Consider the following 27,179-nt stretch of genomic DNA (forward strand, 5'->3'; position numbering starts at 1 on the left):
CTTCTTGCTCAGAGTATATACTTAAAAGACTGCTACATAAGCAGCTTTAACAGCAAATTAATCCTGCAGCCATGAAGCTCACAATCACTTTGTAGTGTTACAAAAAATTGTACCTTTTCTTTTATTGGATATTTTTCTTAAGTCTATTAATTTTTCTAAAGAAAAAAATTACAAGAAGAAAGTTTATCTGAAATAACAGCTGCATGTGAAACATGACAAAGGCTAGCAGAAAGATTTTTTTCAGTTAAAACTTCACTGCAACTTGTTACGCTGTTTTCATATGGAAAATACTCAGGGCATTGAAAAAGGTAATAAAGCTTTCCCAATGGCTCAGTTGTTAGTAGAAAAATATATTCCCACTTTTGTTGTGAAGGTGTAAGATTCTTTGTGAACACTGTCATTTTTTCTGTATGCTGTCATCTTGTACTCTGCCTACGTATACTTTGGAAAAAAAAAAGTGTTGGTTCATGGTAACTTGTTATTCAGATTAATCATGTTGTCTTCTGATTTCTATATATGACATGAAGAGAAATAGCTAAAGCCTAGAAAACAGCCAGAGGAATTATGAGTATGATGTCACCTGTAGGACAATATAGAACTACCAGAAGTTCTTCAATATTAGCATGCTTTTGTATTTCCCTAGTATTGCCCAGTACACCTTGCTTTAAAGCTCATTTGGTAATTCAATAAAAATAAAAAAAAATGCAGGTGAAGAAATTAAGAACATTGTATTAATCAGTGAGGTTATTCTTGGAAACAGAACTCTCTGAGTGTCCCTTTGTGCTTTTTGATACAAATAGTAAGCAAGAATGTGGAACCAGAGTACTAACACAGAAATTAAATGCAGTTCTCTATTGCTTTTCTGCAGACAAGGCCAGATTAAAAGGTCTATGCAATCCCTTCGAGCAGTATTTCTTTCCATTATGTTGATTCATCGGGTTGTGAGAGGGGATCTTCTGGTAAATAACTTTCTGGCAGCACTGCTGACTTAGGTGGTTACTTTTCCCCATTTAATTATTGACTGTAGAAATGCTTCACAGAGAGTCCTTCAAGGGGAGAATAAGACTCGTCTCAGTGAGTGGGGTAATGACCAATTGCCCAAGCAGCACTTCTGGGTGTTCAACTGCAGTCAGCCCTTGATCAGTCAAAGGTCTCAGCTCTCCTGCCTGAACATCCCCCAGACGGAGAAGGCCGAGGAGCCTGGGCTTGTGCCTCAAATGTACCACTATGACCTAGAGCACAACATCACCAACAGATGAAGTAAGGATGACAGAGCAAGCTGGGACTGCTGCTGTGAGTGAGCAGGGCCAGGAATAAGTAATATGAAATATGAGCAGTGCATGGACCAGCTTTGCTATCAGAAATACTGGTAGAGCAAAAGTGTCATGTAGACAGACTGAGATGCCTCTATTTTAAATCTTAGAACTTTATCATATACCAAAATATCATGAGCATTTATATAAAATGCCAGCAGTAAGATTTACAAGACAGTCCCACCATTTATTTTAAAATGCTTCAATTTCAAGACCTTGTTATCATAATGAGTATCATCCCTGTATCAGGGAGAAGTGCCTGCAGGGGAAACCTAGCTGCACAAGGGAGCCTCAGAAGTCTGAGTTGAAACCAAAATAGCCTCAGTCAATCTATCCCTAAATTCAAGCAAAAAAATCTGGAGGACTTCATCAGTTTGGCAATTTTATCAATGCTACTTGGATTATATAGACAAGTAAAAATAAGCCTTAACTTCAGAATATGGCATTTGAAGGCTTTTCAATAGCACCTCATCCGTTGTTCACAATTTATTTTAATCTAAGTGAAACCATACAGAAATTGTTCTATTATTTAACAACAATAAGCCCTCAACACTTTGTATTTCTTTTTTTCTGAGAAATTATTTTCATTAGAAAACAATGTGTTGTATGCTTTGGCAGAGTGATGCAATAGCCTGGGACATCATTGAGTTTTCATCCTTATTAAAAATAATGTGAAGTTTATTTCACGGGAAGTCAGGGAAATCAGCCTTCCACAGCATCTACAGTTAGCTTGGACTGTCTGGGGGTTTAATTATCAGTACTGCTCATTCTATGCTTCTCTGATTCCAGAAGGAGCTGTAATACAGGTATTGTAGCATAATTTAGGTTGGAAGGGACCTCATCTGGTTAAACTTTATACTCAAAACAGGCCTAAATTAATGATAAATTTAATTAGGTTATGCCATTCAAGGTCTGACATACCTGGGACAAATAAAAACTTTGAACTTTGTGGTATATTTACTTACTGAACTTTGGTGTGTGTGCAAGAAGCTCCTGTCTGCAGCTGATAATGTCTACTTCTAGGTGTAAATGGTGAGAATATCTTCAGTGTCAGCTGAAAAGCTGGTCTTTCTCACATTGAGCTGTAGCAATTACCAACTTTAGATCATCAGCAAGAATATAACAAAGATTCTGTGCAGGCAAGTGGTTACATTAGCTAAGCTTTAAACACCTCATTTACAAGTCAGCAGGGAGTTTGTTTCTGATCCAAAGTGCAGAAAGATTCCTGAAACCTCCTTTCCTGAAACATTTGCTTACAGCCTCAACCGTATCCAAATGTTTTCTGAAGCTCCTGCAGAGGCCAGGGAGGGGTAATGCTCCCAGAAAGTTACTTGGTGGATGCAATATGGAATATTGCAGTAGTTAAGAATTAGAAGATCATTCATCACTCATTGTGGTTAAAATTGATGACATAGGGGTTTTTATTTTTTTTTATTTTTTTTGTCTTTTAATGACTGGCAATAATTACTTTAGTTTTGAGTATTTATTAGAGTATCAACTAGTTTTATCTTTGTGCTTCTTTATACTTTTTTTTTCCTCTTGAATTTTACTTTACTAGCCAAATTTATCTTTGTTTTGCCTCTTTTATTATCCTGCTGTTATCTCCTGTATTTTTTACTTGCTGGTACTCTTTCTCTGCTTTACAATATGAATAGAACATTGACATTGTTGCTTAATTAATCCAACTTGATTGTTATTCCAATTAATTCCTACATTAGGTCTAATGTAAACTCTTGCTAATTAGATTATTTATTTTTCTTTCCCTTTTTGGAAAATTTTCAAGAGTAATTAGTGGGGGAGGGAACTGCTTGTTTCTTTTCCCTTGTCATAAACAGTGTATCTGTTGTTACCTGTTGTCAGGTATGGCAGGTGGTGCATTTATTTTGATTTGTTTGTGAACTTCTTCAAATGTACATCTTTAAAATTCTACCTTTAAAACACCTCTATAAGTATCTTATTATTTCCTCATGAAATAATACACACCTATGTACTGAGTATGACACCTGAGCCCAACACGGTTTTTCCCATTCCAGTATCCTACAGCAGCCTGCTCTAACCCAGCTTTTCTGCTCTCTCTAATCGAGGTATCATGGGCTGAACATTTCTAGCAGTGCTCACTGCAACAGAGTCCTTAACCACTCACATCTGGGGCCTTTTTTCCTTCTCAGTTTTGAGAAGGAAAAAATCCTTTTCAAAATTCCCAACATTTTTGTTCTGCTCCTGTGAGATTTCTTCATATTTTTCTTTCGCTCTTGTACCATTCACAGTGATCAGATTTCAGCTCTTGACTGACGTGTGGGGGAACTTCCTGCCTGCACAAATGTGTGCATTTGGGTAGTGTGTATAATGCTGAAGCTGGAGTGCCTGTGGATCAGCAGGTGATCCATGCAGATTTACCTGCCTGAAGAGGACACAAGGCAAAAGAGCTTGTGGCCACTCCAGCTTAGCTGCTGCAAGAAATCTGTCTCTGGCAAATGCCATTTGCTTTCACTGCCAAAGTGGAATAAGGTCAAGATTTTGCCAACAAATGAGTACCCATGGGGCTCTCGTGTTGTTCAAAAAACCCCAACAAACCCACAAAAAACGTCTCACTCTTCTTAGAAGACTTTAAGAAACTTTTTCAGGGGTACAAGAATCAGGGGGTGGAGATGGAGGTATTTTGGGGAAAAGTATAAATCATTCTAGATAATTCTTTGAAAATTAACCCATGTTTGGACTTAGTAAAACTTTTCATGATAACCTTTTTAACAAAGAAAACTGAGTTTTGATTAAGGCACAATTTATCTCTGCTCCCAGGAAGCATTTACTAGAAAATCTGTGCAGGAATAATCAGGAAAAAGGTGTGACTTCAATTTTAAGCTGCATGATGGCTACTAGATTTCCTATAAAAATTATAAATGAAAATTTAAAATCACTCTTTATAAAATAAAAAGATTCTCAGAGGCAGATGAAAAATATGCTTTGCAATGGACAATTTCAGAGGCCAAATTCCTTGAGTGTGTTCTCCTTTTTTTCCTTACAAATCTACATGTACAAACCCAAATGTTTTGTTTTTTTTTTTTTTCCAATAGGGTATGCAAGACAGAGAGAATTAAAATTTTGCACTGTAGTGAACAGCAGGAAGGTGTACTTCAGTAATCATAGATTACAGTGTGCTTAAAGACTGAAAATCAGGTGTCATACACCCTTAAGAAAAGTGAACTCTTTAGTAACCTCATTTTACTTTTTCAAACACATAACAGTTGAGTTGCAATAAATTGAGTCAACTTGTATTTGGCATAAGAGAGTGTGAGATAATATTGCAACATGAGAATGCTGTTTTATAGAATCTTTTAGGTTGCTAGGAACGTCTTGGAATCATTTAGTCAAACAACTGTGGTACACCAGGATCAGCTAATGCAGGTTGATCTGAACTCTGTCAGGTTGGATTTTGAACATCTCTAAGGATGGAGACTCTACAGTTTCTGGGCAACTTGTTCGTGTTTGACTACTCTCATAATAAAAAAAGTGGTTTTCATGTTCAGGTGAAATGTAATGCATTTTAAGTTGTCCCCATTTTCTCTTGTCCTGTCACTGGGCACTACTGAGAATATTCAGGTTCCCTCATCTTCATTCCCTCCCATAGGGTAATTATTTATACTTAATGTTAAAATCATCTGGAGCCTTCTCTTCTCCAGGCTGAATAGTCCCAGGTCTCTCACCCTCCCCTCAAATGAAGGATGCTTCTATTCTTCAAACATCTTTGTGGTCCTGCTCCACACTCCAGTAAATCATTAACTTTCTTTTACTGGGAGCCCAGACTGGACACAGTACTCCAGGTGCATCCACAGCAGTGCTGAATAGGGAGTGAAGATCAAGCAGATATTTGTATGTGTTTTGATGCTTCCTGAATTCTGAATGAAACTTGCATTCACTTTTGAATTGATTTAGTTTTATGTAAAATCCCCCATGTTCTGATATCTATCCTTAGGTCCTTGGAAATGTGTGTTCCTGCTCTGGATTGTAAAGCAGTTCTAAAAACTGCTCAATACAAAAGCAATTATTCTTTCCAAGTAATTAGTATCAAGCTTTAAGATCAATCTTCTGGTTATAATTTGTTTTAAAAGACTGCTCTAAGTTTATGCTAATTATATTACTCACATGCATGTGATAGAGGGAATTAACATGGTGCTTTTACTCTGTGGATTTCCAAAAGCGATATAAAGTCAACCCTGAACCTGCAAAGCTTCAGTGCTAAGGAGCATGCCAGGTGAGCAGCCTGTTGGCTTTTAGCACAATGCTGAACACATGCAGAACCAAAGCCTTTATTTAACAGAAGTTGCCTCACAAATAAGGAAGGGAAGAGACCTGATAATTTTTCAGCCAGATCTTAAACTTCTGAGTTATAATGCAATTCAGTAAAATTGTAATTAATGCTGGTGAGGCAGCTTTGGTGTGGGAAGTCACACAACTCAACTGTAGCTGTAAAAGAACTATGGTTACTTTGAACATATTCACAATCAAACGAGCTGCCTGCTCTGAGCTTTACACAACTATTGATAGTATGGTTAAACACAAGTTAACTACATGTTGTTAAATCCTAACTCCCTTTCAAAATATTAAACTGATGTTGTAGAAGAAACATTCTCAGCCAATCTATTTCACTAAATAAATAAATCACATAATCAAAGCTAAATAACATGGGAATATTCAAATGTAGCAGTTAAATTAGCAATCCTACTTACCGACAACAAAAATGATGTTTGATTTCCTTAGATCTTCTGAAAAGTCTAAAATGAAAATAAAAATTCTTTAGTGGCAAGAGCTACTAATTTTAATGTCAGCTACTTACCACACCAAATTGTATAACACTCATGCAAGGGGGTCTGATTTTACTAGTTTTACTTTCTGCTATTAAAAAAAAATATATATACTTTCTCCATTACAAAAGGAGCTATTATCAGCAAGCCTATTAATCTCTCAGTTTCATAGTTGTCATTGCAGATATGATAAAGGCATTTTACCTGAAAATAGGCCTTGCAATACACATCAGTTCTTTAAAAAAAGAAAGAGGAAAAAAAGAAAGAAGCAGATTCATCTTGATGTAATAATGTGATGCAATGCTTCCTCAGCCACTGCAGTTTCTACTGAGTATATTGTTACATTGCAATTGCTAAAGAATCTTGTCCATCTCCCATTTAAATCTTATGCTCTCTGAAATGTAGTTCTAAATTCCCCTGAGCCTCAAATTCAGCCAAATAATAACAATCTTAGCTGAAATCCAGGCAATCCATACCCTCACCAAAACTATGGTATGTATTACAACTTAGCCTTTAACTGAAAGTGTATCTTTTGAAATAGCAATTCCTTCTGAGTGCATCAGTCATTGCACTGATTATACCAGTACAGACGGTGATCTTGCACCATGTGAGCCTGCTGAAATTTTATTATATCTTTGAGTTAATCACTTACAAGACACATATGTGATTGTGTTAATCATATACAGGACACCTCATACAATTTTGGGGTTTATTTTGTGGTGTGTAGGTCTCTTATTACAAAACATCATTAGCCATGAAAAGTTTTGCTTTATCCTTTCATTCCTCTTAGACTCTTAGCACCTCGTACTTTCCAAGGAGACTTTCATAACTGCCAATTTCTGAAAACATCTCTATGATATTCAATGCTGATTAACAGTATTATTTTCTAATAAATTTGGATCCATTGGCCAAAAGAGTACAGAAACATCTTTTACAAACTTTAATTTGCATTCAAAGAGAATTCACATGATAAAAATCCCTTGAGGCATAAAGTTCACAATATAAATAACCTGAATTCACTTTACCTTCTAAGTAATTATTTAAATAATGGGAAATCAAAGGTTTCAAAATTAAATGGCAATTGACACTGAAAAAGAAACTCACCTCCTGTGCTCTCATAACCAGAAAAACTTGAGTGATCCTCCTCCTGTTAATTAAGCAATTGACAAATTGAAATGGATATTCTGCATAGTTTGCATTTCTTGTTATATCTGCTTATCTGTATATTTTAATATATTATCTCTCTAAGCTCTCAGTTTGAATCTGTGTTGAAATGTGGTTTACAGTGCCACAGAAATGCTGTTAGTGTGGTTTCAGTTGCTAGAACACGAGCACAGAGAACCCAAGACACCTTGAGATGATTCACTATCCCATAAAATGAGTGGAGTTCCTCAGGGTGGGGACTGGGGGCTGGTGTTGTTTAACATCTTTGTTGGTGACATGGACAGTGGGACCAAGTGCACCCTCAGCAAGTTTGCCAATGACACCAAGCTGTGCTCGAGGGTAGGGCTGCCATCCAGAGGGACCTGGGCATGCTTGAGAGGTGGGGCTGTGTGATCCTGACGAAGTTCAGGGCCAAGTACGAGGTACTGCTGTGTCAGGGCAGTCCCAAGCACAGTTACAGCCTGGATGGAGAATGGATCCAGTGCAGTCCTAGGGAAAAGGACTTGGGGTTATTTGTGGATCATGATCCATCAGTGTGCATTTGCAGCCCAGAGAGCCAGCTGTGGCCGGGGCTGCACCAAAGGCAGTGTGGGCAGCAGGCTGAGGGAGTGGATTCTACCTCTCTGCCCTGCCCTTGTGAGACCCCACCTGGAGCGCTGCACCCGCCTCTGGGACCCCAGCATAAGGACAGGGACCTGCTGGAGTGAGTGCAGAGGAGTTCACAAAGATGCTCAGAGGGCTGGAACACCTCTCCTGGGAACACAGGCTGAGAGAGTTGGGGTTGTTCAGCCCAGAGAGGTCTCTGCAGAGACCTTACAGCAGCCTCCCAGACCTGAAAGGGGCCTGCAAGAGAGCTGGAGAAGGACTGTTTCCAAGGACATAGAGTGTAAGGAGGAATGGCTTTAAACTGAAAGACAGTAGGTTTAGATTAGATCTTGGTAAGAAATTCTTCACTGGGAGGATAGAGAGGCACTGGAACATGTTTCCCAGAGAAGTTACAGATGACTCATCCCTGGAAGTGTTGAAGGCCAGGTTGGATGGGGCTTTGAGCAACCTGGTCTAGTGGAACATATCCCTGCCTGCTGGGAGTTTGGAGCAAAATGATCTTTAAGGTGCCTTCCAACCCAGGCCATTCTCTGGTATAATACTGGTTTTGTGAGGAATAACTCTTCAGTGTCCAAATGCCCAGTTTCCACGTGATATATAAGCCACCAATGTGTTGAATTTCTTCCAAAGTAACTATGGTATGATCAGCTGTTAATAGTGAGAAAGCAATATTGGAGAAAAGTTCTAAAAGTGAACTATAATATAAAGATGGTATTAGTCTTTGATCTCAAATAACTTAAATGTATTTACCTTCTGAATGCAACACAAGCTACAAGTTGTTATAAAGGCTGTTGAACTACAAGAAGGGACTACACCAGGGAAATGGGGGATGTGGCATGTTCTTTCTCCTGAGATTTAGCCACTTAAAATTATTTTGTCACTTACTGTATATCACAGTCAATGAAAAATTACAAATACTGGTTAGCAACACTGTCAGAATGGGAATTCTTTATTCTGATAAGTGACAATTACATATATGCTGGACATAGTCTAGGTTATGAGGTGTCAGTATACTCACACCAACAATGCTTTAGCCTGGTCTGTAAAATATCAATAATAGCATTGACAGTAACACATCCTCATGTGACAGTATTACATCATCAGCACGAAACACGTTACATGAGTCATCTCAGTAACATATGGCTATCAAACCATAGCTTCTGACAGCACAGCTCTCAGAAATAGCCACCTTTAAATGTGTAGAGCTGCAGGAATAGATGAAGTGACATGAACTGCAAGGTGACTGGAATGGGTAAACTGCTGCCCACTGTAATTTGCAGGGTTCATGCACTACCCTCGCAGGTTTCTCCTTGTGTTCCCATCATCATTGAAACTGAAGTACTCTTCATTAGGCTGAAGTACCATTACATTGGTTACACAAACTATTTTCATTTTTTGATTCACAGTAATTCTCAGCCTATTACACTGCAGCAGAAGAATTGCCATCTTAAAAAAAAGAAAGCTGTCATTTTCAAACGAGCAATTAATCTCTTTCCTACATTTTAAGTGATAGTATTAACCCTACATCCTTTATTTTTGGATGTAATAATACAGTAAAATAATTGACCCTGCAAAGGATATGTTGCATACAAAAGGCTTCATTTTAGATTCTACTTCTTATAATGCCTTTGAAAGTTTATAGATCAAATCATTTTAGGCACTACATTTAGAGTAAAATTCCTTAAAAATCAGGATCAGAATTCCAGGTTTACAGTCAAATTAAAGAATTGGAAGTAGCATTACTTCTCTCAAGTTTTGCTTTTGTTTTCCCCTATGATTGCAAACTGAAACTGCCTCCAACCAGTTTTTGTGCTGGTCTGGGTGAGGAGCTAGATGTGTTGTTTGGTTTGAGGTTCCTTGCAAAGCGTGACAGTCTGACACCCTGTTTAATGCACTCCCCTCCTGTTTGCAGTAGACAATACCCATTTCTGACTGAGTCTTTCAAGCAAGTAGGTCTCTAAACTGTGGATGGCTTGACCTGTATCAGGCTGAAAACACTGCTCTGCCTGTTACCAGAGTGCTTTGGAAAACAACTGTGGGATTTAGCAAGTGATCACATAAAGCAAAGTCCCTCCAGTTAGACAGCAAATGGTATTTGTCACCACATTGCCATCAGCAATGCAGTGATTTAGCAGCAGTCTCTGTATTCTCACTATAGTTGTTTCCATGTACTTGAAAGCAAAGTGAGGAAGATTACATCTTATAATGAGCTCCGAAGAAAGATGGGTAGTCAAATGCCTTTACAGTCAAATTGCATCTCCAAATATTATCCAAATATCCATTAGTGGAGCATAGCTGTCTGTGTAACTACTTAAACAATATCAACAGTATGTTAAAATAATTGCTAAATAGAGAAATTTGCTACATATAAAGAATCACTTATTTGACATTTGTCTTTAGAGCTGGAAAACCCAGGCTTTTGAGTGCCATTTTACTTGTAATTTATGTTGTAATTAGTAAATACCTGACTGGGAGTAGATACTTCATTGGTTAATGAGTTTTCAGTTACTGTCATTGCTAGGTTGTAAGATAAGTCCACAGAATCATAGAATCATTTGGGTTGGAAGATCATCTAGTTCCAACCTACCTAATTTCTGTAATAGCAAACTATGACAGAAAGTCTCAGCAAATAATAATGGAATTATACATAATTCTTCAGAAGTTTCAATTTTGCTGCTAATGAATCAGTACTCTTAAGGCATATCAATAAAATAGATGTAATTTTCTTATCTAATGAAGGGGCATTTTCTTCAGTGGGACTTAGTTGTCAGCTGTTGTGAATGTCAGTTACTTGATGAAATGAGAAAGCTTTCCTGTTACCCATTAATAACCTCTGCTCCAGTCCTGGTGTGTTTTAGTTGGGGTTTTGTTTTTTTGTTTTATATTGAAAAGATTTCTCCCTTATCACCTCATTGTTGTTTGAATGCTTCTAGAAAATAGTAGTGAAAAGTGCCTGATATATTTTATTCAGATTTCTAACAGATATAACAGGAGTTTCTCCTCCATATTTACCAAAGATGATAAATTATCACAGATAAAGGAGAAAAGAGGCAGTAGAATGAGACTAAATTTAAAATACAGTATGACTGCTGCTTAAAATCATGCTCAATTTTCAAGTTTGAATTTGAGAATGTAAATACTCCAAGGAATGTTTCAGACACAAATTATTTAAACAAATAAAAATTACATGTTTCTTTGCTGGTTTTATGAAAGGGCAGTGCTCCCTGGGAATGGATTTTATGAGCCATACTATTAAATTTGATTTATACTTCAAATCAATTTTTGAGCCTGAGTTGCTTTCTGCAAGCTGAGTGTTAAAGTATGCCTCTGGAAAGCAGAGGTGGCTGTGCTCTGACCTTCTCTTCCCCAGAACTAATAAATAAGGTAAGACACACCAGGAATACCTTCACACTTCAAGGCTTTTTGTTTCCTCTGAAAGACAAATTTTCTTCTCCATACCGCTCAGCAGAGTGGAGTTATTTGTGTAAAAATTAAAAAATTTTTATTTTAAGAAATAAAGAAATAAAGAAATAAAATTTTTATTTTAAGAAATTAAGATGAAGACAGAGTGCTAATGTTTTTGAGGTGATTTTTGTTTGTTCAGAATGCATACAACTGCAAAAACATCAGTGTTCATAATAGCAGCAAAATTCTGACAGATGAGATCACTGTGATTCCCGTTTAATTCTGGGTTTCTAGCAAAGACAAAACTGCCATTATCTCTTGTGAGGACAGGCTGAGCTGGACATGTTCAGTCTTGAGAAGAGACTGAGAAGGCACCTTACCTAGTCAATATCTGTCAGTATCTGAAGGGAGGTGTCCGAGGATGGACCAGGCTCTGCTCAGTGGTGCTGAGCAATGGAACAAGAGGCAACAGGCAGAAACTGATGTGCAGAAGTTGCACCTGAACAGGAGGCAGAACCTGACTGTGCAGGTGACCAAGCACTGGCACAGATTGCCCAGTGAGGTGTCGGAGTCTCCCTCACTGGAGATTTTCAAGAACCATCGGATGCGATCCTGTGCCGTGGGCTGTGGGATGACCATGCTTGAGCAGGGAGGTTGGACCAGATGACCCACTGCAGTCCCTCTTCCCACCTTCCCCATTGTGTGATTCTGTGATTATTCTTTTAAAACAAAACTTATTATCACTTCTAAAAAGAATAATAAAAATAATTATACCTATTAGTTAGAGATTAACCCATGTTTAACACTTGCTAGCCAAGACCAAATTATCTAGCTTTTAAATTTGGTTGGGGCGTTTTTTCAGATTTTGCATTTGTGTTCTTCAAGAGCATAAAAAGGAATATCTATAGGTAGTTTAGGAAAAAGCCACAATCTGTGTGCTATAGTTTGGGGGGGTTGGTTTTTGTTAACTTCTGTACATTTTTATAATGACAAAAATACATATGACTACCAAGCATGAAAATGAAAGCAAAATCTATTTAGTTCCTTATTGATTTCCAGACACTGGGAAAAATTTCAAAGAAATTATCTCTTAAGGGAACAAGATATGGAACCAGAACACCCCTCACCAGAACACCCAGAACTGAGACTAGCAGCAGTTTGCATCATCACAGCCCTGTAAGAGTGTTCTGGTAAACCAAATACCTCATTTGCAATTTTAATATTAATTTGATTTAAAAGGCTGAACTGAAGGGGTCAGCATTATATGTAACTTGAAGAAGAACTGGAGCTTGATTTTTAAATATATTTGTGTTTTAAAGACATTAGAGACATTCAATAACTATATTATCTATACATAAATTCTATCTATCACTGACTTGAAAATAATTCTATCACATATAGTATTCAGTTAGTTTTCAGTTAGGTCTGTATTTATAGAAAGCTCCCAGTGCCTACAAAATTCTTTCTGGAAGTCATCACTATTTTTTCTTTAGCACTCTTTTTTTCTGTAAATCACCACCACTCCTTAAGTGATTCTTCTCTATGTGGAGTATTTATGCTGTCTGTTTTTGGTTTTTTTTTTTAATATTTTCTTTTACATCAAGCCACTGCAGCAGAGAAGTGTAGCAGGAGACCTCCCTGTGTACTTGAACTGCTAGCTTGGTGCTGCTCAGCTCCTATTTTAGACAACTGATAACAGTCCTAATGAATGGATCCCTCACATCAGATACCTCAGCACTATATTCAGCACCTCTCTGCCCTGAGAGCTGCCGTCTGAGAGCTGAAATTCAGTGGTTTGGGTTTTTTTTTTAATGTATGTGCATTTTGTGGGTTTTTGGGGTTTCTTAAACTTAGATAAGAAAGGCTTTTCTGCAGGCCTGTCTCAACTAGGTTTTCAAAAAGAAAAAGATCTTGGCACAGAGGAGGACAGGAATAGAGTGTTGCAAAAAAACCCCAAACCCAGCGTGTGACCTTAGATCCTATGATTTGCTGCTATTCAGATAAAAATTGACAGTTGTACTTGCATTTTGCCTCTCAAGGACCTTCTTTGCTTAACATTTGACAAGCATATTCAAGGTTTACTAAAACGTCTATTTATCTATTATTAAGTAGTTTTATAACTTCCAACTTCTGCAGTATTTATGAAGGACTTCTGTGTTAAGAAGGAATTGAGCTATCTGAAGAAACAGTCCACTGATTCGAGGTGCACTGCTGTGAAGGAGTTCTAAAACTAGGCCACTTTTCACTCTTTATGACTGGTATTTAAGCCCAAAATGACTAACATTGACTGCACAATCCTGGGATACATAAGGAGTAAAAAAAACCAAATAGGAAACATATGGCTTTCTGAAAATACATAGGGGATTTTTTTCTATTTTTCAGTGTACCCAGAGAAGCCAGTGTTCTGCTTCAATACAATACAAATAAGTGATTTTAAGAGCAGTTTTGTATCCCATAGAGTAAAACAGCATATTTGCAATCACTGCAGTTTTATATGTGTATCTAAAAATATATAGGATGTACTTTGACAGTGATTAAGAAATATAAAAGAAATAACTAGGCACTTCCTTCTGCAGTGTTTTAAATTATAGGAATTATTACTACAAATGTTTTCAAGAAAGCGTTTTGGTAGCTGTCTTTAGGGATGCTGGGCTATGTGAACAGAACTAACCAATCCACAGCCCTGAGTAAGCCCTCTAAATCTAGGAGGCAGAGTTAAAATACACCTTTACATTTCTTTATCAACTTTTGGTAGAACAGGAAAAGTTTGCTGTGGATTCTCTTTGTATCAGCTGTGTGGAATACCTGATATTCCCCAAGAATTATGCAAGTTCTCTGGACTGTAAAGGTAGAACTCATAAATTTAGCTATGAAGTTATATTTTGTTCATGAAGGGATAAGGCCTCAGTTTGCCAGTGTAGGGGCAAGCTAGTGTGAGGAAAGAAGGTACAGTATCCTATTGTTACTGCCTACAGAAATGATGGTGAGATACTTGAAATTGTAATGCTTTTACTACAGACTCTTCCACAAGCCATAGAGATAGACTTCATAATTTACTGCAAAATTATTCAGTGAGGCATAAATGCAGTGCCTCCTGAAGAATAATGTCACTGCGGTTTAAATCTCCAGTAACTCACTTGAGCTCACTATCATTTGAACTGAATCCTTGTGCCCTGTACTGCCCACCAGAGCTGCAGGCAGCAACTTGGGGTTCAAAATTAGGAAACAATTGGAATGCAAAGACTTCAACTAACCGTGGCAGTTTAGTCTCCCCTAATATATGTATCACCTGAAAGTAAGTTCAAATAACATCTGTGAAAGATGGTATTTTACAGAAAAAAGTGCAGGTTGACTCTTGGGTTATTTTTTTCCCATTTTGCCATGGTTTGCATGGGGGAAAATAAAGCAGGAGACTTTCCCACACATGCCTTTATTACAGTGTACAATGGTGATTTTGAAAGAGAAAAAAAACTCTTTACATTTACAAAATTATTTCTAAGCACCAAAATACACATGGTTTGAGCTTATTCAGGAAACATTTTGTAAGGCAAACTGTAGTACTTTGTTTCTAGAACTGTTTGGTTTTTTTAAAGCATTTAATAGGATAGTTTCCATGGCAACATGAACTGAACAGATTGTTCACTGACTTCAGTACATTTCTATTAAACATCTTTTCTCTGTAGTTAGTCCTGCCTTTCCAGGTCTTTCATGTCTTTGGTTGCTTATTCATTTTGCCTTTTTACAAATATCCTTAAACTAGATTGGACTCCACCTTTAACAAAAACAAGTGTTGAGAGAACAGTTTCAAAACCGTTCTCTGAGTATCCTCTCATTTTCCTTTCTATCCCATATTCCTGTTTTAATCAGTTTCCCTGTATAAGCAGAATCTGTAATTCAAATTGATACCACTGTCTATCAACAAAAGAGAAACGGACACTGCAGAAATGTTCAGCATTAAAAGCCCAAATGGCTTCTAGATACTCTTGGTCATCTTACTAAGACCTGTAATATTTAATGCTGCACAGCATATATGACTAAAACTGCTGTTACTGTTACTGTAGGTCTTTGATACATTTGGAGGGGAGCAAAAAAACCAAAAACAATCTCTTCCTTGCATATACTATTGCATTTATCTTACTGCATCAGTAAATGCAGTATGACACTGCAAGGGCATGGAAATCTCTCAATTATGAGCTGGTAACTCCCACAAAGGCACAAAAATGTGTTTCCATGTTTTATAGATATGAGGGTGATGAGGGACTGGAACAGGTTGTCCAGAGAAATTGTGGATGTCTCATCTCTGGCAGGATTCAGGGTCAGGTTGATCAGTCTCTGAGCAACCTGGTCTAGTGGAAGGTGTTCCTGCCCATGGCAGGGAAGTTGGAACTAAATGATCTTTAATGTCCCAAACCATTCTATGAAATCTGTGACCTCCTGTTCCAAATATTAGAAGAGGCTAAATATATTTTTGAGGATTTTACTTGAATTGACCTGATTTTCACATTTCCAAAATTCTTGAGTTCTGTAAGCACTTGTACAGGAGTGTATCCATTCTACAGTTGCCTGACAGTGTGCTTTAACTTTAATTACTCTAAATATTCCTCAGGCTAGTTAAGGTTGTCTTGAAAGGCTTGTTTTCATGAGAAAATAATTGGATGTTCTTTTCTTCTGGAACTCTTTGATAGGATTCACTGATGCCAATTCTTCAGTGCTCCCCTTTTGGCCTGAATGCACTTGAAATAAGCCAAATGGTAGGTTTCTAATTAAAAATCCAATTGTTTAAAATAAAAACTTTCTGATGTCTAGAAACAAGTGGGCATTATATTGACAGTCTCTCTGGCAAAGTTGAGTAATTGAATGGCAAGTATTAATGAACACAGTGAGCATTAAAAACCTTTATCATACTCAAGAGCATTCCAGCAGCAAAGAACAATCCTTATTAAGCCAGACAATAGTCATGACAGCAAGTTCTGCAAATTGAGAATACTCTAAAGCTGTGCCACTTCAAAATGCCTGGCCCAAAATGTATTTCTGAAGTCTTAATGTGGGTTAGAATATCTGAAACTAATCACATTACTTTGCTTTTATGTTATCCAATCAAGTTATGAGTAGTGTATCATTATTCCAGAAAAGGCTGTAGCGATAGCTAAGACATGAAACCTTGTCTGGTTCTTCCACAAGGCATTCTCATTGAGAGGTACTATCTGCTACATTCATTTATTTATTTCTTTTTTTCAGAAGAATGTATTTCTACATAATTCTAAAAACTTATATTATTCCTTTTATAATACATGATCTCACAGATCTGAGACAAAACCAGAAAACTAGTTATTTATGATTTGGAGAAAAGACTGGGTTTGGGTTTTGTTTTTTTTTTTAAAAGTGTATTTCCCTCTTGCCTTTCAGTGCTGTTGGGACTTAGTGATTATGAGTGTTCTAATTCTTGAAGTATTCATGCATAGCCAGTAGAAAACAATCAGCCTACTTTTAATTTAGTTACATGAATTGAATTGAACGATCATTTATAAAATATAAAATTCAAACTCAAGCTTTCTCTGAGTTGTTTCTAATTCAATTTCCCCTGCATACTCTTTCAGAAAAGCCAGATCCTAATTTGCTCTGGTGTTGCTTTGCACTGTTTCAAGGAGAGGTATCAGGTGTTTCTGGAAGCCCTTGGCACTCCTACATGAGCGAAGCACTACCTCAGTAGTTGGAACCAAACCACTCAATCTCCTTGCTCCTGCCTACCAGTAAGAGACATTATTCTGGAAGAAGTACATCTGAAGAATTCAGATGCTTTTTTGGCTGAGTTTACACTGGAGACTTTCCTGGCTCATTTCAAGAATGAGAAAATGCAAAAGTATCTGTGTAAGTCCATTTCAGCTGCGCCAAGACACCCATTGCCAGCTGTGGCTTTGTTTTCTGTGTGACCCCCAACTCCTCTTGTTCAGTGACTACCAAGTTGTTCCCCTAAAATTCAGCCATTTTTAGCAGCTCAGCTGTGTAAGGTTGCTTGGAAACCAGTCTTCTTATCCCCCAAGTTCTCATGACAGATTTCCTATGCAATAACATCACCGCATGACACATTTGTATCCAGACACACATTCTTTTTCCACTTGAGATTCTCTGAGTAAAGGTTGTTGATGCTTCACACAATTCGTAAACAGCATGTGGTAAATCACTGGAGTATTAAATCACTGCCACAGTCAAAATGAGCTCAAGTTTTGAATGTGAGCAGTTCCTCACTCCTGAATTTACTTACTGATCTTTCCTTCCTGAGAGTAATTTCTCATTTTGTTTTTCAGACCAGGCAGCTAGGTGGTATTATGGCTTCATGGCAATCTCCACTCCCTTTTTTGCTTCTGTATATAATATAATACTTGCTTCCATAATTTCAAATTGGTTGCAATTGCTTTCTCCTTTGTATTTTTTTTTATATTTGTACAGGGCATGTCATAAAAACTGTGTATACATTTATTTATTAGTAATATAAATGCTTCTATTTTTTTAAATGTTGCAGAAAGTATCAAGTTACCAACTTGCAGCTGAAGTGAGTAGGTGTCAGGCATTTCATATTTATATAGCTGTCTTTGACTGATGGGGTTCTAGCACTGTTTCAGCTACATTTCTCCTTCATTAACAGTATTGCACTCTTGCCAGAATGGTGATGTGTTAGTTTAGCAAAATAATGAGAAAAGCTAACTGCCACATCTGGCAGAAGGAATATTTGCCATCGACATAGACAATAAGGTCCCATCATAGTCTTCTTGTTCAATTTCATGTGAGAACCACATGCATTCAAAACTGCAGTGCTTTTATGGACGGTGTAGTGTATCATCAGTGAACTATATCATTTGAAATTATTAGGATATCAGTATAATTTTCATGTTTCTGTTAATTTTATTTTGTAACTATAAAACTTGTGGTTATTATGTAAACATTATGAACAAAGAGTATAATTTCTTTAGTGTATGTACTCTTCCATAATAACCTATCTTAAATGTTAGTAAACTGTAAAATTAAACATCAAAATAGCCAAACATAACATAAATATAGATTCTGCTTTATAGGCCTAAACCCCTAAATAGTAAAGTACAGGACAGACAAAGATAATGGGAAATTTAGAAGTTTCCTGGGCAGAGAATGTTTTAAGAAGGGTTTATGAGAGAATGGGGTTTAAAAGGAGATGTGGAGACAGAAGCAAGCTGCCTCCTTGAAAAACAGACAAGCTAAAATTACTGAGCCAAAAAGAGCAGTAAAGGATCTAAAAATTAAAATGAATGAATGGAGCTAGAACATATAAACATGTTGCAGGTGAGAATAAATTGTTGCATTGAATACTGTGAAAGAAAACCAATGAATGATCCAATCATAATGAAAATTCAGTTTTGTTGGCCTTCATTTTGTCACTTTAAAATGTCACAAGAAAAGATATCTTTTGCAAGTAATGAGAAAAGAGGTGAGAACATTTGCAACTGCATTTTGTTGAATGACAACAGAAGCACAAATTAACATTCTGTGCCAAGCTGCTTACAAATCTAGAGAGATGTTTGTGGTATTCATGAAGAAAATACAAACAGAGTCATGCAAAAGTGGAAGACAGGAAGGAAAACATACAAAACCACCACCCTTAAGTATGGTAGTATGATAGATGGCTTTTTGGTTTTGGTATTTTTTTTTTAATTCTAAGTCATTGTTTTAATGCTTATCAATAATAATTTAATGCACAATAACAAGCACACAACCCCTTATCCTTAGTGCAGCATCCAAGGCACAGGAACCTCCCATGTTTTAGTTTGTGCCCATTGCCTCTTGTCCAGTCACTGGGCACTAGAAAATGCCTGGATCCATTTTCTCTGCATCTTCCCTTCAGATTTTTGTGCATTTTGATGAGATGCCCCTGAGCCTTCTCTTTTCCAGAGTGAACACTCAGATCTTTCAGTCTTTCCTTGTAAGAGAGGGAGCCCAGTCCCTTAATTATCTTAGTGGTCCTTTGCTGGACTCTCTTAAGTATCTCCATATGATATATTACTAAATCTAGAACTGAACATTATTCCAGATGTGACCTTACCAATGTAGATATGAAAATTATAGGGGAAAGATATATACAACCTTTTTATCCCCCTGCTCTCTCTGACATTCTTCCTATACACAAGGAAAACTCTTATCAAAATTTAGTTTTTAGATGTGGATTGAACAGGATGAGTAGAAAGGCTGGTTTCAACATAATGTAAAGCTTTGTTGTTTTTTATTCTTAAAAACATTTTTTCATAGGGAGAATGTTTGATTTGGCTGTAGTTATATTTCATGCTTTTTATAATTTCATACTGCTCTTTTGAAAAGTTTTACTTCTTCTTAAATATACAGCAGACTTACAGTGCATTTTAGCAGTTCTATTTGTCACGTTTGCCAACATTTTTAAATTTATGGAGGAAACTCAGCAGTGCACAGTAATGGAAGATACAGGCTCTTAATCCTACAATAATAATAATTTCTTTTTTCCCAACCAGAAAGCAACATCTGTGTATCATTAATTTACTTATGTTGCACTTAAGAATTCATTTGCCCCATCCTTCAAGTTCCATAATGTTTTTCAGATAAATTTTATAGCCCAGTATGTACATAAACTAGAAAAAAATCTAAAGAGAAACCATATATACAGAATATTACCTGGTCTTCAAAGTCAAATTCTGTATAAACAGCATCTCCAGAATCCATAATCAGACTGCAGTCAAGTTCATTTGACCCTATAATAGGAAAGAAAATTAGAATTCAGAAATGGATTGAAAAACTTCAGTTTATGTGATGAAATACTATAATATTTCCAGTTTTCTGTATCTGTACAAAAACTGTGATCCAAGGAACCATTCAGGTTTGCTAGAGTGCCCAGGTGAATGGTACTTCATTAGAAAAGCCTTCAAAGCCTCCAAAAAAGCTACAGAAAATCCTAATAAGGAAGGGCTGTGCTAAGCAGGAATTGTTTTAGCTCCATTGCATATTTATTGGGCAGGGTGTTCTTCGTGCCATGACTTGCAAATGTAAAATTGGCACACTCAAGAGAAAATACAAATCAGTTTAAGAAAGAGAAAGGAAATACTAATTTCTAATTAGCAGATAAGGATCCTTGAGTGGTGTTGATAGGGAACCAAAGCAGCACGCTTCCAGCAGCAATCATCTCCACTTCCATCCTACTCTACCCCTTCCCAGGGAGAATGTGTGGCTCTGCCCCTTCTCCTTGTCATCTTCCTGTGGCAGGACCAGGAAGAATGCAGTCTCTTGCACTTGGAATGATGAAATTCAATTGCTGAGAAGACTTGACCTGGCTGAGCTTTACAGTTTAGCTTCAGCTGAGCTGCTGAAGGTGCAGGACAGCAAAAACTGAGCTTGGTATTTCAAGAAGTTGTGTAGGGGGGAGTCATTGCTAAACCCCATGGGAGGATAAACCACAAATAATGTTTCTATATAAACATACAGTGGCCATCGTATTCTGGCACTGTCACCCCATTCAGATTATCTCAGTCCTGGGCGATAAAGAAGGAAACGGTCTCCTGGGTCCTCCCGATGATGCAGCCCTAAATCAAATTCTGCATGTATTCTAAACACATTAAAATGTCAATAGGTATGAGACTATAGAAGTAATTTTCACAGCATTTGTAAAATGAGAATAATAAAAGTATTGTAATGATTCACAGAAATCTAAAAATTATAACCAGCTGGCCACAGATGAGTCCAACCACTCAGTTCATGTGGGGAGCAACAGGTAACACCAGGGGAAGTGTAAGCTGTGTTTCATTTTGTCTCCTCATGTCCCCAGTGAAACAAGATCACTAATGAAGAGAACAACCCCCTCCTTCCTGGGTTACTGGTGTCTCTACCTGGTATGATGTTCCTGCAAGCGCTGAGGGTACGTAGTTTTAAGGCTATTGCTGGCCTGAGTTGTTTTCTCACCATTAGAGTTGTTTGTATGGGTGGCTTGATGTAACAAGCACTATCAATAACAGATTTTGCAGTTCAGTTTGTGCCAGATGCATTTATATATTATCTGGGTCTGTTTGCTTTTGAAGTTTACATAGTAATATTCTATGTAGGTGGTGAAGTAAATATCCTTGACAGAGAGAATAGAGAAGAGCTGGATGTCATGATGACCAAAAACTCTAACTTTATGGTACAAATGATGATTCCAGGGTTTGCAATCCTTATCACAATTACTGCCAAATTAATCTTCAGTTTAACTTTCTGGACTACATAAGACATAGCAGGGAAAGACCTGCATCTACCATCTGATGGTGATTTTATTTTGGTTCCTCACTCCCCTGTCCCCACCCCCAATGCCCCGTAGTTTTTCAGATTGCTATTAAAAAAATTACAGAAAATAATTACATTCCTGGTACCCCAGTGTCACATGTACACATGCAGCATATTCCCTGGGTGTGCACTTTATGGTCTTTTGAAAATACCTTCCTCTAAAAGATATAGGAGATAGGAAATAGATTTCCAGCTTCTGAGAGAATCTTAATTTTTTATCTTACACAGCTGACATCTCACTCTTAACACCGAGTCATTGTTGATAATATAATTTAACTAAGTCTCAGTTGTCACTGGCACTGGCCTATTCTGACACATCAATCACTTCTAAAGGCACTTGTTGGCACTTTATTAAAGGCACTTGATTAACTGTCACTTAACTACCAAGAGTAGTACATATTCTTAGCTAGAAACATTAGTATGAAATATGGTGCTGCAAACTTAAATGTAAAGGTCAGGCTGAAAATGAATACTCATGCATAATGTATCTTAAGTGATAAAAGCTATAATGGTTATACAATTTTAATATGGTCAAGCATCTTAAAGCCTTTTTTCCTTAAACTAGAATACTGGTGTCCATGGTAAAGTATAGCTTCTTCCTAGGGTATATTCAAGAAAAATTGAAAATCAGCCTTTTCTTTCATGGTTTAATGAAAACTAACAAACCCCATAACCATCTATCACTGGACAATGTTCAGACTTCTTTACCCCTCTCAAATTGCCTAAAGACAAACCCATCAGAAATGATTTGAAGCAAATGGCTACTCCCAAGACAAGATAAAGTAATTAAGGGACATATCAGAGTACTTGTGATATCCCTGGTGCAGCATGAGTAGCTTGCTATGCTCCTGCTCAATCTGTTGGAGGAAGCCTATTTTGTTAAGGCTGGACTAAATCTTCCTAAAGCAGGTCTTGCAGGAGAGAACAACGAGCTCACTAGCTATCACTTGTAGGCACAGCAGCAGAGGCACACCAGGGAGCCCCTTGGCAAGGTACTGGCAGTTTGGAATAGTGCTGTAGGCAGATCTCCAGACAAGGCTAAAGCCAAAAGGAGAGTCTTGGAAAGTGGTAATTCAACGCTCAGCTTAGGTTTTCTAATTGCAAGTTTAAATCGGCAACATTTTACATAAAACCTGTGGCAATGTTTATCTGTCAAAGGTGAAATGCACAATGTTGTCTTAAGGAAAAGAGGAGGACGGGTTAAAGTGATTGGTACTGCTACTTTGAATAGTATTGAATGTGAAAATGGACATCTTATGTCTGGCAACAAAACAGTTGATCATAAATAGTTTTATTGCCTTTTCTGAGCAAGTCACATTATTTTTCTTTTGCTAAGTTGCTACCCTGAGAACTAGGCTATAAGAACAATTCACCCTTGTCTATTAGGAGGAAAGGCTTTCGGTCTGATTTGTCTCAATTATTTCAAAAGGGTGTCCCATTCCACCAAATGATCTCTTGGCTCAAATAAGCTCTTGGTTAACTTAGAGCCTGCCTGTGCTTATATGAACCTTTAGTAAGTGATCTGAGTAACTTTATTAATTGCTAAAGGGGAAACTCAAGTTAAAAATATACTTTAAGAAAGCCCATGCAAGTTCTACTGCCATGGGGAAATAACATGAAAGCACCTGATCTGAAAAAGTACCCTTAGGGCTTAAAATATGCTTCCTTGATTACATGAATAAAGTTAAGGCAAGGGAAACCTGGTCACTGTCATGTGCCCTGTGTTTTCCTTAGAGAAAAAAAAAGAGGATTTTATTAGGTGCAGTACTGCACAATTAAAAAAAATGAAGCAGTTGAAAATTTTTCTTAATTCCCCATTAAGTGAATAATCGGGTCTCTTTGGAAATACAGGTTGAAATACAAAAAATGCTAGAATGCATTCCCTTTTTTTGCCATATTTTGTATGTTGATACTGAAGGCATCTTTCATAAAAATTTGTCTTGTGAGGAATCCAAGAGGATCCAATGGCACAGCACAGAGGGACGAGGTTAATTAAAGGTGGCTGCAGTTGTGCTGACAAGGATGTGCTGACAGGTACTGCCCCTGCCAAGTCTGACAGTAAGGGACACCCCTGCACCAGAGGGGTGCACAGCTGTGCTCAGTCACTTCCTTCACCATGAGGCTGTGTTTTATACTTTATGCCATATTTTACATAATGTTTCTTGCTCCTAAGCTGAATTGCACAAGATTGATAATGGAAAGCTGAGAGAGTTTGGTGTGTAACTCCTACCACAGAGATGCACCCCAAAGCCCAGGGAATCACAGCTGTAAAGTCTTTGGTCCTATAAAACATTTCATTGTTTCAAGTCTGGGTTCACGGCCCTTTCTCTGAAAATGTGTTCATCCTTAAGTTGTCAGGAATGCAAATGTCAAGCATTGCTTTTTCACAGTTCACTAAATTCATTTATACAATGAAAATAAACTGTACTGATCTATCTAAATTTATCTGCAGTTGACTTCACTTCCCATCACAAGGTAGCTATGACCCATCATGCAAATTAATTAAGTCTGCTCCTTGGACCATTTGTGTTTAGCAAATCAACTAATGAATTTCCAATTCTTGCTTAAATGCATTACTTATTTTGAATTCTGCTAGCAATTCTATTCAATATGGTTCATTGGCTCAAATATGCCCATACTCATATTTTAACAATGATAGTATTCACACAGTTCAACACTGTCATAAAAGCAATCTAAGCTTTTACTTATTGCTTACTTTTAACATACTGTTGCTCTAAACAACATCTTTAAACTCAGTAAAATAAAAATGTCTTTTTATGTTATGGAACATTCTCTGAAGCACTGTCTAATAATTAATACATGTTGCATATAAGCATTAGGGCAAGACAAATGCTTAGAAGATAAATTTCAAGTGGAATATTATAAAAATAATTTGTTGAAGCACTGATTAGCATTAGAGTGATTACATTTTAATTGTCCTCAGTAAGATGCTTCTAATGCAAATTTTATTGCAACCTTACGCTGCTGAGTTTCATGACAGGTTGTTGCTCATGGCAACAGTCTTAATATGTTGTAGAAGGCTACAATGAGGAAATTGTATTTTCATCTGTAAACATTTCAGTTGTTTTCTTTCAGTACATATTGTTACGAAGTTGATTACAACTGGATTTTACAGGTATAATATGAATTAGATTGATGTGGAGACATGAAAATATTAGAAATACTATGTTTATGTTAGCTACAAGGAACTACAGTATATTGCAATATCACTAATAAGATTAGAAGACAAAAAGTGAGATCAAGACATGCTGGAATTGCAACCTCTAGAAATTAAACACCTGATCTCATAGTGATCCTACTTCAAATTTCATTATTATTAGTGCTCAGAATAGGCACTAATTAGGTGATTGTGGCATGGTATCTGCTCATGGCTATTCAATTATTTTGGTGAGGGATTTATTAAATAGATCAGACTTTCGAGGAACTGACTGGAACTCATACAGAATCACAACTGTTTTGTGCAAATTGTTCAGCTCTCATCAAGCTGTTTGTCAGAGCTTGCACCTTTATGACACTTCTTTCCTCTTCTTCCTGTCCAGAATTTAAATCAATTAGGGAGTCCAGAGGCAGTATCAACACAATGCTGTACAGTGGGAATGCCATTTTAGGTTTGGGATCAAACTCTCGCCTCTATGAGTAAGGCTTAGCACAAAATAAGTAAGTGTGCCACTTAACAGAGAAAGTAAGTCATCTTTATTCTTGTGTGCATCTTAACTCAGGCATGACCGCTAGAATCCTTTGGGCTTCTTAGTGGATGCACTTCTTATAATTCTCTACCTCCTTCCCAACCCCGCTTGCATTCACTGACCTCCCCTTGCTCACCTTGGTACTTCATCTTTATCTCATTTAGTGCATTATCAAAAATTTCCTTTTGTGTGCTGGTTTAGAAGACATTTATAACATCATCTACCTATGTAACACTAGTAGTTGATTTGGAAAACAGCCAGGGGTGCCATTGTAAAAGAAAGAAGTTATGAAGTTACCGAGGAACATTTCTCTGCTGCCTTCAAGCAAAATATTTCTGACAGATGTTACGGATTTGCAGTGCTTTGATTTTTAGCTTAAATTATTTTGCAGTCCTTTGTCTCTCAAAGGCTTTGAAAATATTCAAGCCTCAGTAAGCATAAATAATAAATAGACAAATAAATAAAATCCCCAAACACTTGACTTATATTCACACACCATTTCAGAATTAGTACCAATTATTAGGGAGGAAGTATGATCATTAATCTCACAGGACTGATTTTCTGGTGAACACCAAGGTGTCACTGGAACTGAAACAGCTGGCAACTGGAATCGAAAATTTACATTATTTTTATATTAATAGTATAGCTTAGTAGATGTCCCATAGTATTTTAAGGTTAACTTGTAGATAAACAAGTTGTTGGATAGGCTATATGAAGTTTCCAAATATAAAGAGATTTTTTTTGTCCCTGATTGTGCAAATGTTTGAGGTTGGTCAAGACTCTGCTACAGTACCTACATCCAAACTTGAAGAATATGAAAAAGGCATCCCAATGTCAAATGCAGTACAATAAATATGGTTCTTTAAATCTTATATTAACTCACCTGCTGCAGTCTCTTTGTTTGCAAATAGTTTATTGTCAACTGCTGAACTTATGTCAGAGAACACTTCTTCTTCATCTCTGTCTGCGTCAAACTGAAAAAAAAAAAAAAGGAAAAGAAAAAGTTGGCAATTAGATGCTGCTTACTACTTGGCTGAACATCAACATGTACTGTGACTTCTGATCCCAATCCTTTCTGATAGGAGCCTTTCTATTTTAATATGTGCAGTCCATTGCTTTAGGTATGAATCATTTAGATTTTGACTTTAATTTTGTAAATCATTTTGGCTATTTTTAATAGCCTGTCAGAAGCAGAAACTAAAAGTAAAATTGACTTGTTCTCAGAGAATGAAGTTTCAAAGCAGACAGTAAAACTAGTAATGCACATCACTTCTTCAGTCATTGGATGGTTGAAAAAATTGTCATAGAGACCAGAAATAGGATTACTTTACTGTCACTTCTTTTTGGTGATTATCATAATTAACTTTTTTAATTTGCAAGTGAAAAACTTTCAGCAACTTCTGGATTGTCTGGAACAAAATTTTGTGACAAGTACAATTTCTTCAAATAGTTGAGCAAAACTCTTAGGAAGGAATAAGTGATTTTGAAAATCCCCTACTTATAGAAAAGAGAGCTCTCCTCTCTCAGTATCAGAAAGTGCTATGACTTAGTGATAAATCAATTAAATCATGAAAGAAGAGCTCCTTTAAAACAGCAAATAATTAATTTCTTAGGATTTTAGCCTTCTTTTTCATTTATTCTATCTTTTTCCTGATTCTGATACTTATTCTCCCAAGCTTTTTCTAGGGTCTGTCTGACAAGTTTATTTTTATGGTCAGGTGACTGTGGCAGGGGGGAAGTTGTGCTACAATGACGTGTCTAGCAGTGGGTTTGTGATTTTCCGTACTGTATTTATCAAGCTTTGCTTATTTAGATCATCACATATTCAGATAGATGAGCCTACTATAAATATCAATACATGGACTTTTCTGACTGGTTCT

The 27,179-nt window shown here is 37.0% G+C and overlaps 1 protein-coding gene and 1 long non-coding RNA gene across 3 annotated transcripts in view; one reads left to right on the forward strand and one right to left on the reverse strand.

The window, feature by feature from the left end:
* AK5 (adenylate kinase 5) overlaps positions 1–27,179 on the reverse strand; it is an 83,149-nt gene that overhangs the window by 16,682 nt on the left and 39,288 nt on the right. The window contains exons 7-10 of the mRNA XM_058842571.1: positions 26,183–26,273; positions 19,958–20,034; positions 7,217–7,259; positions 6,038–6,082 (exon numbers count right to left, since the gene is read on the reverse strand). Of these exons, the coding sequence (XP_058698554.1) occupies positions 6,038–6,082; positions 7,217–7,259; positions 19,958–20,034; positions 26,183–26,273 (256 nt within the window). The remainder of the gene's footprint in view (positions 1–6,037; positions 6,083–7,216; positions 7,260–19,957; positions 20,035–26,182; positions 26,274–27,179) is intronic.
* Positions 1–27,179, forward strand: part of LOC131580871 (uncharacterized) — a 71,543-nt gene that overhangs the window by 1,649 nt on the left and 42,715 nt on the right. The window contains exons 1-2 of one of the 2 annotated variants that reach the window (XR_009277974.1): positions 16,899–17,155; positions 21,102–21,191. This is a non-coding gene — a long non-coding RNA (uncharacterized LOC131580871). Of the gene's footprint in view, positions 1–16,898; positions 17,156–21,101; positions 21,192–27,179 lie in introns of those variants that run through there. The other variant, XR_009277973.1, reaches the window with a different exon arrangement.

Source organism: Poecile atricapillus, chromosome 7 (genome assembly GCF_030490865.1).
Source record: "Poecile atricapillus isolate bPoeAtr1 chromosome 7, bPoeAtr1.hap1, whole genome shotgun sequence".
NCBI classification, from domain to species: domain Eukaryota; kingdom Metazoa; phylum Chordata; class Aves; order Passeriformes; family Paridae; genus Poecile; species Poecile atricapillus.